The 12,111-nt window shown below is 34.8% G+C and overlaps 1 protein-coding gene across 1 annotated transcript in view; it reads right to left on the bottom strand.

Moving 5' to 3' along the window:
- The window catches only part of TTLL5 (tubulin tyrosine ligase like 5), a 318,095-nt gene that overhangs the window by 256,601 nt on the left and 49,383 nt on the right, over positions 1-12,111 (bottom strand). The window contains exons 7-8 of the mRNA XM_044664952.1: positions 7,675-7,744; positions 7,328-7,412 (exon numbers count right to left, since the gene is read on the bottom strand). Coding sequence (XP_044520887.1) covers positions 7,328-7,412; positions 7,675-7,744 — 155 coding nt within the window. The remainder of the gene's footprint in view (positions 1-7,327; positions 7,413-7,674; positions 7,745-12,111) is intronic.

The raw sequence follows: 12,111 nt of genomic DNA, 5'->3' as shown, positions 1-12,111 counted from the left end.
TATGTTTTAAAATATTTTTATAACTTTATTTCAGTATAATTGATTTCCTTTGTAATTCTGTGTAAATTTTCCATTTAAAAACATTTAAGATGGGGTCCATAGACTTCACCAGGTTGCCAACAGGTGTCCATGACACAGAAATGGGTAAGGACCCTTGGTCTACATAAAAGAGCCCAAACCCAGACTTCTTTTCAATAGTCACAGTTTTTGTTCTCCACTTCTCTTAAATTTCAAACGATGAGAGGCCCAAACTGGGGAGTTCAAGTAAACTCTAGTGCCATAAATGCTCAAATCCCCAAAATTTAACAAGAAACATATAGTTTTGCAAATACTACCAGTGCCACCTAGAGGTTAAAGGGAGATATAATACTAAGATTAAAAATGAGTTTTGACAAAGGCCCAAAAAGTACTGCTGGAAAGAACTTTGGAGATCATAATCTCCTCACATTTTACAGATGAGAAAAGTCAAATAACTTGCTTAAAGTCACCTATGTCTAAACAGCAGGACTTAAGTGTGTACCCAGATCCTCTGATTCTAAACCAAGTGTTCTTTCTACTTTTACCATGCTCCTCTAGAGGTCTATCTATGTTAAGAATTGGAGTCCCATTTGAACCACATCTATAGAAGGCCACATTTATTTCTTAAGTGATGAATTAAAACCTTTCAAATTAATAAAAAGTACTAATAATGCATATAACACAACCAAAATCTGAACCCAAGTATTCTTGACTACTGTGTCATAATGCTTTCTAATGCAAACCCAGATCTCTTCCAAATCCAAGTTTGCTTTCTTTCTACCTCTACACTATATAATCCTGAACTGATACATAAAAACTAACGGTTAAAAAAGGAATGTTTGGGCAAGTCAGCTGACAGAAAAGATTAGGGTTGGAAGGGAAAAGAACAAAGGAGTAATGTATTCACTTGAAACAATTTAAACAATTTCATGAAAAGAATCTGATCTATAGAATTCTTCAAGTCATCAGATTAACAAAAATGAAAACAAACTACTTTACATATTTAGTGCTATATTAAAGTAACAAAACAATTAGATTATAGGTGAGACAAAATGATGAAACTTCTTTGAAGAAACAAAAGAAAGGATCCCAAGGGAAATGTGGAAGAAAATGAGGAAGGAAAGAACAGTCCTTCCAGATCTCAAAAGCAGCATTAGGTTCTTATTAAATATTAGAAAAATAGATCAGTGAAATAGGCTAGATAAGTATCAATCAGAAACATGCAATAATCCAGAGTTCAATAAGCCCAACAACAAACTACCTGGAAAATAACTGAAAAAAAATGGCAAAACAGGTTTGGCAAAAGCTAGGTTTAGGTTAGCAACTTATACCACATATCACAATACCCTTGTGAGGGCAGAGCGAAGGGGAAGGGTGGAGTGATAAGAAGGGCACTGAGAGCCTCCAAGCCACAAATTCCTTCTAATAAACTTAGAAAATGCATCAGATTCCAAGTGGGAAAATGCAAAATAAGTCCCATTGAGTCCCTTGTTTATCCCAGCTCAGCACAGTTAGATAGACAGTGAAGTCAGCCAACACTGGAGACACCGTTGAGCACTGAGGAACACACAGCACAAGGCTCATGCCAGCACTAGGAAAAGGCTGCGCACAAGGGGTAAGAGGACATCTCAGAGATAAAGACAAGTTCAAACTGGCAGGTTTGCAGCCTACTACATAGTCACAGGTTGCAGATCCATGACAGTTTGAGAAGGGGCCTATACATGGAGTTCCCTGGTCAGGAAGCTGTAGGCAGCACCTCAAGATAGGAGCAAATTCAGAAACCAGAAGCAGCAGCAATAGCAAAATGATTCAGACCCCAAACCAGAATGGAGTCTTACATCCAATTTCTAGCCTAGCCTGCAGAAGAGTAATCAAAGTAGAAATACTGGGCCCAAGGGGAGTCTACCATTCTTCTGTTCTAAGACAACAGAGTTTCCTAACTGGCCAATTCCAGCAGAGTCCAACAACAAGCCTGGTATTTCCTCGGACCCAAATCCAGCTCAGAATTTGCAAAGCTCATAACAAGGGGACAGCAATCAAGGGTCTGACTACTTTGGGAACACTTAAAGCTTGCAGATCCTTAGCCTGTCCCTGAGATTATTTAATAACACAATACTCACTATTCCAAGAAAGCAGCAATAAGATCAGACCAGCCTTTCCTTCCAAAAGTATCACAGAGTTCTAACTAAGTTTGAAGTCAAGAAGTAGTCTGGGAAAATGGGCAAATAAAAAAGAATAACACTATTAAAAAGCTATGATTTTTTTAAAAAGTCATGATGGTAGCAGGGATGTTCAGGATACTAAAAAAGATGAGAATGGCTCCAAAATATCTAAAAGCAATGTCTCAGAAAGAATTCAACTGAGGCACAAACCCAATTAAAATTAAAATCAATTCCTACATGAAGCAAAATTTTTTTTGTTTAAAATATTTTTATAAATGGAATGTAAGCACTTGAGGAAAAAATTGGAAATGAAATGAGAGTTATGGAAGAAAGAATTGGAAAGGGGATTACCTAATAGCTTGAGAGAAGAGGTACAAAAGCTTGCCCAAGCAACATACCCCCTGAAAATTCAAATAGGCCAAATAGAAGCCAAGGATTTCATTAGGCAAAAAATATTATAAATATTAAAACAAAGCCAAAAGACTGAAAAAAATGAAAGATATCCCATATCAAAAACAACTCACTTGGGAAACAGATCAATAAGAAAAAAATTAATAGTCATTAGACTATGTAGATATTATATTTCAAGAAAGCTTAAAAGAAAACTGTCCAGATCTCTTAGAACCAGAGAGCAAAATAGAAAGTGGGAGGATATATCAATCACCTCTTGAAAGAAATATCAAAACAAAAACTTCTAGGAAAATAAAAGCCAAAATTCAAAGCTTCCAAAGAAAAAATACTACAAAGAGCCAGAAAGAATTCAAATACTGAAGAGCTATAGTCAGAATCACACATGATTTAGCAGCCTCTATTATAAAGGAACAGAAAACTTTTAATATTATATTCCAGAAAACAAAGAATACAGACTGACAACCAACAATAATTACTCAACAAAACTGAGTGTAATGCTACAAAATCAATCTTTAATTAAATAAAGGATTTTCAAGTATTTCTGATGAAAATACCTGAACTATATAGAAACTTTGAAGTACAAACACAGGAGTGAAGTGAAACATAAAAAAGTAAACAAATGAATTGTGAACAATGATTAGGGACTAAACAAGTGCCTACATTCAAATATGGGGAGATGATACATGTGTCCCCTCTGATCCCTATCATCATCAGGGTTCAGAAGAGGGAGTCCAAAGAGATACGGCCTGGGAGTGGTTCTGTTATACCTTGATGATCTGAAGAAAATAATGAAAATAGAAGGGAAGAGGAATATACTGGAGGAAAAGGGGACGGGAAAGGAAGGCTAGGGAAAATTATCTCACATAAACAAAATGCATAAGTAGACATTTATTCAAATTCCAAAACCTCACTAGACACTAGAACCTCACTTTCATTTGAATGGTCAAAAAAAGGAAGAATAAAAGCATGCATGCACATGCATGTACACGCACACATTTGATACAGAAATGCAACTCAACAGTGAAAGAGGAAAAGGAGAGGAATTAGGTCATTCCTAAATAATATAAATTCTAGAACCATACAAAAATATTTATAGCTTTTTTGTAGGTGGAAAAGGATGGAAATCTGAGAAGTTGTTCATAATTTGAAGACTGCATGAACAAGTTATGGTATATAAATGTAATGGAATACTATTTTCCTGGACCTTTATCCCAACTAGGATTCAAGATGACTCATGTTGAAACATGCTGTCCAGTTCCTGAAAGAGGGGTGAAGGGTGTAGAAATGAAATATAAATTTTTTAAATATGAACAATGAAAAATTTTGTTTTGTTTGACTATTTATGTTTGTTTTTTCTCCCATCTTCCCAGCTGGGGGTGGGAGAATGGGAAGTGGAAAGGAAAGAAAGCTGGCCTTTATTTGAAAATAAAATAAAATTTAATTTTTAAAAATACCCTCCAAATAATTATGCCCAAAGGGCTTTAAAAGACAGTCTGCCCTTTGACCCAGCAATACCATTGCTGGGTTTGTACCCCAAAGAGATATAGGGAAAAAGACTTGTACAAAAATATTTATAGCTGCGCTCTTTGTGGTGGCAAAAAATTGGAAAATGAGGGGATGTCCTTCAATTGAGGAATGGCTGAACAAATTGTGGTATCTGTTGGTGATGGAATACTATTGTGCTCAAAGGAATAATGAACTGGAGGAATTCCATGTGAACTGGAATGACCTCCAGGAATTGATGCAGAGTGAAAGGAACAGAACCAGGAGAACATTGTACACAGAGACTGATACACTGTGGTACAATCCAATGTAATGGACTTCTCTACTAGCAGCAATGCAATGATCCAGGAAAATTCTGAGGGACTTATGAGAAAGAACGCTATCCACATTCAGAGAAAGAATTGTGGGAGTGGAAACACAGAAGAAAAACAACTGTTTGAACACACGGGTTGATGGGGATATGATTTGGGATGTAGACTCTAAACGATCACTCTAGTGCAATTATGAATAATATGGAAATAGGTCTTGATCAATGACACATACATGTAAATCCCAGTGGAATTGCGTGTTGGCTACCAGGGGAGGGAGGAGAGTTGGAGGGAAGGGAAAGAACATGATTCATGTAACCATGGAAAAATATTCTAACTTAATAAATTAAATAAAAATTTTCAATTAAAAAATACTCTCCAAAGAAATACTCAATAATATAAAAGGTCAAATATAGCTAGGGGAAGAATTCTTAGACAAAGGAAAGAGAAGATTCCCAAACATGAAATAAATTATTCTAACAATATGAAATTTAAAAACTTTTACATTTAAATAAAATAAGCTACAACAAAAATGGAAACTGACATCTAGGAAAAAAACTGTATTAAATATCTTTGAATAGAACCTTAAAGATACATAAGGAATCAGAACATTTAAATAGGTAAGAACAAGAACCATTTCCAAAGGATAAAAGTTCAAATGAGGATATGAACAAGTAGTTAAATAGCATAATGGGCAGTACAATGGATTTTGAGTCAAGAAGCCCTAAATTTGAATCCTCCTTCAAGATTCTGTGTAAGTCCTGGGTAAGTCATTTAATCTCTTCCTGTCTCACTTTCATCATCTGTAAAATGAGAGGATTGGCTTCAATAGCATCTAAAATCCCTTTCAACTCTAAATCTATAATCTATAATCCTACATTATTTCCCTGTGTTGTTAGGCACTGTATACTCCAAATGTAATTTTCAAAAGATAAATTGTAAAATATTAACTACCATGTAAAACACTGTTCCAAACCACTAATAACAAATAAGAAAATGCAAATTAAAACATTACTGATGTTTTATCTCACATAAAGAAAATGGATAAATATGAAAACATGGGAATGATCAATGCTGGAGTGGGTGTGGAAAAACAAACACATCAACACACAGCTGGTGGTGCTGTGAATTGAATTATTCTACAAAGCAATTTAGAATCATGTTTTAAAGAGTACCTAAAATTTTTTTAAAAAGCAAATGAGCAAGGTGAAATCAAGGTGAAATCAACAAAAACAGAATAGAAAGAATGGAATTTTTCACAGAGAGTCATATACTAACAAGACTGATGACAGAAAAGAAATGGAGGAAGAGCTTCAAAAATCAACAACCAAACTGATGAGATAAAATATAGATCTTAAATAATCCAATCTCAGAAAAAAGAAATACAACTAGCTATAAAGATATTACCAAAGAAAAATACTACAGGACCTGATGGACTCATAGGAGAATTCTATTGAACTTTTAAAGAATAATTAGTACCCATACTACACAAATTATTCTCAAAAATTGCAAAAGAAAGTACCCTATTAGAAACCTTCTATACTAATACATAAAGTGGGAAAAGATAAAATACAGAAAGAGAACTGTAGACAATATGAATATTGATTCAAAAATTTTAAATAGGATCCTGTCACATGGTGATTTATCTAAGAAATAATTCATTAGGATAAAGGTTGGTTCAGTATTAGGAAAACTATAACAAATTAATCAAATTAAAAACAAAAACATTCAAAACCATATGGAAGCAGAAAAAAGGCCTTTGGCAAAATATAACACTCATTTATGCTTTTTTAAAAACCCTACAAAATACAGGCATAGAAAGATCTTCTTTATGCTTATGAAAAGTATCTCTCTTAAAAGCAAGTATCATATACAATATTCATTTGAACTTTTTCTGATAAGTATAGGAGTAAAGCAAATATGCCCATTCTTCCAACTATTATTTGATATATTTCTAGAAAAGACAGCAACAGCAATCACAAGAGAAATTAAAACCCCAAAAATAGTTAAAGAGAAGATAAAACTATTCCTATTTTGCAGTTGATATGATGGTATATTTCAAAAAAAAACAACTAGGGAATCGGCAAAGGTTGAGAATCAACAGCTTCAGTAAAATTGTAGACTACAAAAATAAAGGATCAAAAACCAAAAGCATTTTTATATAATAATAATGACAAAATCAAGAAGCAATAACAGAAAGGGAAATTCCATTCCAAATAACTAAGAAATGTATAAAATATCTTGGAATTAATCTACCAAAGTCCACAAATGATTTATATCAATTTCATTACAAAGTACTTCTTAAAGAAATAAAGAACAACGTAAATAACTTGAGGAATATTCAGTGCTCATGGCTGGGTCATGCCAACACAATAAAAATGACAAAACTACCAAAGTTAATTTACATTGCTAATGCTATGCCAATGATATTGCCAAATGAATACTTTGTAGAACTTGAAAAAATAATAATAAAATTCATTTAAAAAGCAAAAATATCTAGAATACCAAGAAAATGGATGAAGGAAAAACTTCTTTAGGTCTCTATTATAAAGCAAAAATCATAAAAATCAGCTTGTATTTGTTAAAAATAGATTAATAGAACAAAATTAATAGAACAAAAAAAGGAATATCAGAAACAATGGTATTGGCAATTACATTTAAAAAGAAGAGTCTTGTTTGCATATGAAAATTCCACTGTTTAGACCATATGCCTTGGTTGTTCATTTCAACTATCAGTATGTGAAAATATTGAATGAGCCTGAGTCACTGCTAAGAAACATGCTTATATACATATATCTGAATAGCTGATTTCTATGATGTGAAAATTTGGGTTCATTCAATCTTAATGAACTGAACAACATAATAAAAAGGAACAGTATAGCCCTAACCAACCAAATTAATAGAATCACCGAAGAAATCTCTTACCTAGCCAACCCCTCTTCATAGAGATAAATGACAAGAGGATCGTAAGACGTCACAAGCACATAGAGGCGTACATCAAATTTGAAATCTAGAAGAAACATTGACTTTTCAGCAAAAAATAATTCTAATTATGCTCTGTTAAAAACTAAATCAAACATGTAGAGCATGGAAAAGACAATACTCCACCCCCATCCCTTTTGAATAAATCTAACTTTGCCATAACTTCCGACTACTCCAATAAGGATTTCTTTAGAAGAACATGAGAATTTTAGAATCACCAAGAGACTTGACCTTAAGGACGGTTTAGCAATATCTAGCCCAATATAGTCAAAGGCATAATCACAACTTACCATCTATGAGCAGGGGGTTGTTGATATAACGAGAGACCAGGATGTTCTCTTCCAGGGAAATTTGGTTTGGCTATAGAGTAGAAAGAAAGAATTGAGAGGGCAAAAGTGCTGAAGCATCCTAACCTAATATGAAGCAATGCTCCTGACCTTTTGAGAAAGACAATTAAAAACCTTTAAATAATTCTAGTCTTCTTTTAACCCACCCATATGTTTTCCATAAACTCTGTCACTGCCCAAATAACAATCAAAACAACAAATTTATAGAATAGATTTCACATAATATATCCCAAAGAAGCAACTACATAGTACAATGGATAGAACCCTGGACCTGGAATCAGGAAGATTTGAATTCAGATCCATTCTCAAACATCTGGTATCTGTGTGACTGGCTAAGCAAACCACTTAATCTCTGTTTGTCTTGGTTTCCTCAAATGTGAGACAGGGATAATATAATAATAGCACCTACCTCACAGGGTTGTTGTGAGGACCAAACGGGCTAATATTTGTGTAGAGTTTTAGAACAGTATCTGGCACATATTAGGTGTTACTTAAATGCTTATTCACTTCCCCCTTCTCCAAAGAGCTTTATACATTTCTTCAATATTTTAAGGAATGTTTTAAGTGATTTAATCAGCATAAATAATGCCAGAACCAACATTCAGGACACCCCTGCAATTTGGTAGATGGTAGTAGCTGAGAAATTCATTATGTATGCTAGCTATCATACAAACTTAAATATGGCCTTAAATTAAAAGTTGAGTGAAAAAGGAAATAAAGAATTGCTGTAAGTAAAAACTTGCTTCCAATTTTAAGTGAAAAGTAAATTTTAAAATGCTACTTTATTTTTTAAATGATTGGCTTCTCCAAGGACTTTATAGAACTTTTAATAGTGAATATTTATTCCCCCTTGAGGTCTCTGATTCCATTTTCTACATGCCTGTTTTCCAAAGACGTCCTGAGGAGGGACTGAGTGGTGACATCACAGGTAGCATATACTGGCATGTCCAGAAAGTTCCAACTTCTTTCTCTCCCAGCGCTCACCTGGCCTAGCAGCCTCGCTGTCTAGCTGCTTTTGCTTATGCCTCCCTCTTGGGTCCCATTTTTTACCATGTTCTCATCTGAGCAGAAAGGAAGTCCACTGACTAGCTAGATTTCCTTGAGCAATCTTTTATTAAACTAATTTAAAAAAATTTTTAAAGGGGGTAGGTTTTCTTTCTGAAATAGAAAGAATATGGGAGCAGATAGGTAGCTCAGTGGATAGAGGCCTGGAGATAGAAGTCCTGGATTCAAATCTGGCCTTAGACTTGTATGTGTGACCTTGGGCAAGTCACTTAACTCCAACTGTGTACTCTTTACCACTCTTCTGCTCTGGAACCAATACTTAGTATCAATTTTAAAAGAAAAGGTGAATTTTTTTTTAAAAGAACATGGAAACAAACTGGTTTTAAATGTTAAATCTGGGGGAGCTTGTTGACACAGTGGATAGAGGAGTCAAGAGGACCTGGGTTCAAATGTAGCCGGAGATATTTCCTAGCTGCATGACCCTGGGCAAGTTATTTAGCTCCATTTGCCTAACCCTAAGATAGAAAGTAAGGGCTTAAAAAATTAACTCTGCCACTAAGTGATGTGACCATGCACAAATCATTTAATTGCTCTAAGCCTCATCTTTAAAATGAAGATAATACTTTTATGACATTTCTCAAAGCAGCTATGAGGAAAATGCTTTATAAGCCTAAAGGCCCAATATAAATATGTTGTTAAATTATTATTCATTCACTGAGCATTATCTATAGAGCATCTGTATTAGGTGCTATAAAAAAAGATACAAAACAATGAAAGGAAACAAAACCAATCATGATTCCTCTGTTTGAGGAATTTACAATCTGGTTAAAGGGTTAAAATGCGTACAAAACAGCACCTTTATAAGGACAAAATAAGAGTAAAAAAACAGTCCAAAAATGCTGAAGAGATACTAAGTGGGAAAAGTCAGGAAAAGCTTCTTAAGAAATGAATCACTTAAAAAGGACATCAAAAACATGGTGATGGGGGGGAAAGTGGGAGCATGAATCATGTAACCATGATGGGAACGAATATTAATAAATGTTTAAATTTAAAAAAAAAAACATGGTGAAGAGGAGAATGTGGATATGAAACATAGGAGAAGGGCAGATAGGTGGCTCAGTGGATTGAGAATTGGGCCTGGGGTCAAAATGTTCTGGGCTCAAATCTGGCCTCCGATACTTCCCAGCTGTGTAACCCTGGACAATAGCCTAGCTCTTATTGCTCTTTTGCCTTAGAACCGATACTTAGTATTGATTCTAATATAGAAGGGTAAGGATTGAAAAATAATAGGAAAAAGCCATTTGTCAAATTGTGTTTACATGCAAAAACTGAATTATTTAATGGAAATAGTGACCAGGATTACTTGATTAGTGTAGAGATAGATACCAACTAAGGATTAATGAGAGGTCTATATTTAAAGAAATATGGGAAGCCCAGTGGATTTAGAGATCTGAATACAGAGGGAGCATTTGGATGTGATAATGATTAAAAGAAAGGTATAAAAGTATCATCAGTGCCTACTAATGTGCCAGGTACTGTACTAAGTACTGTACTAAGATAAGATAAGTGCAAGGGATATAAAAAGGGACAAAAGACAGTCCCTGACCTCAGGGAACTCACAATCCAGTGGGGGAGACAACATGCAAAACAAATACATACAGAGGACGCTGTATACAGAATAAATAGGAAATATTAGAGGGAAGGCACTAGAATTAAGAGAAGTTGGGAAAGTTTTCCAGTAGAAGATTTAATTGTAGTTGGGACTTAGACAAAGCATTCCAGGCAAGGGAGACACTCAGAGAAAGTGCCCAGACCCAAAATATGTTGTGTCTTATTCGTGGAATAGCAAATCTGGATTGAAGACAGACAATAAGAAGACTGTAAAGGTAGGAGGGAGATATTATAAAAGACTTTAAATGCCAAATAGAAGATTTTATATTTGATCTTGGAAGCAATAGGAATCCATGGAATTTACTGAGTGGTGGGGCGATATGGTAGACCCATGCTTTAGGAAAATCACTGTAGTGGCTGCATAGAGGACTGACTGGAGTGGGGATAGACTTGAGGCAAGTAGTCTCACCAGCAGGCTATTGTAATAATCCGCAAATGAGGTAATGAGGACCAAAGTGGTGGCAGTGTCAGAAGAGATATTAGGGGGTTTCTGGACCTGGAAATGGATTCCCTAATCACTACCTTCCCTAATCACTACATCTGGATGTGGGGGCGTAGTGATTAGGGAAGTGCTTAAGGCAGCAATGGGCAAACTACAGCCTGGATTTGCCACCTGGGGAATAGTTTGCCCATCACTGGTTTAGACCTTATTACTCTTCTGCCTTGGAAATTATATTTAGTATTAATTCTAAGCAAAAAAGTAAGGGTTTAAAAAATGGATAAGGGGAATTTATAGGAGAGATATTGCAGAAGTGAAAGCAATATTCAGATTAGATAGAAGGTGAAAGGTAGTAAGGAGTTAAGGATGACAACTAAGATGTGTGACTGGGAGGCTGGAAAGAAAAACATTGAGTTTAATTTCAGACATGTTGATTTTTAGATGTTTGCTTGATTCAATCTGAGATATCTGAGATGTGAGATTGGAGGTCAGCACAGTGCCTAGTACATAGTAGATGCTTAATAAATGTTTATTGACTGGCTGACTACTAAAAACACTCAAAAGTTCCAAAATAGGTATAAGATGGGTAAATTTCAGAAGCAGCAATATAGAGATGAAAACTAAATTTATGGAAATTGATGATGTCACCATAGGAGAAGTATTGATGGACAAGAGAACATAGATAGAAAACTTTAACACATCTGGTTTTGTGTGTTCTCACCTTCCAAATAACTTAATCTTTCAGTGTCCCAAGAAACTAAGACAAAAAGTTGCAGACATTATTGACCTACATGGGATGAAAGATTTGCCTCATCAGTTCAAAAAATTTAAAAAGATGGGTAGAAGCAAGCCACTTAGAATCTAGAATAGTGTATTACTGTAAAATCAGTGTGGCAAACTGGATAGAGCATACAGTATCCAGAGGCAGAAAGTCATATCCTGCCACAGATACTTCTTAGTTGCATGACCCAAAACAAGTAATTTACCCTCTCTAAATCTGTTCCCTTTTCTGTAAAACTGGTATAATAGCACCTACTTCATGGAGCTATTATGAGGATCAAATAAGATTGTGTATGTGAATCACTTGGTAATAATCTCTAAAGAGGTACATAATTAAGAGCTATAATCATGATGATGAAAATACTGTCTGAAGCAGATTTTTCTAACAACTATGTATAAGATAAATTAGATTAGAACTAACAGAGGTAGCCTAGGTAAAATGTCCACTAATGTGGAAGATGGAAAGAGTGGCTATGGAATCAAAG

Source organism: Gracilinanus agilis, chromosome 2, assembly GCF_016433145.1.
Source record: "Gracilinanus agilis isolate LMUSP501 chromosome 2, AgileGrace, whole genome shotgun sequence".
Classification (NCBI taxonomy): domain Eukaryota; kingdom Metazoa; phylum Chordata; class Mammalia; order Didelphimorphia; family Didelphidae; genus Gracilinanus; species Gracilinanus agilis.
This window is presented reverse-complemented; position numbering and strand designations above follow the sequence as displayed.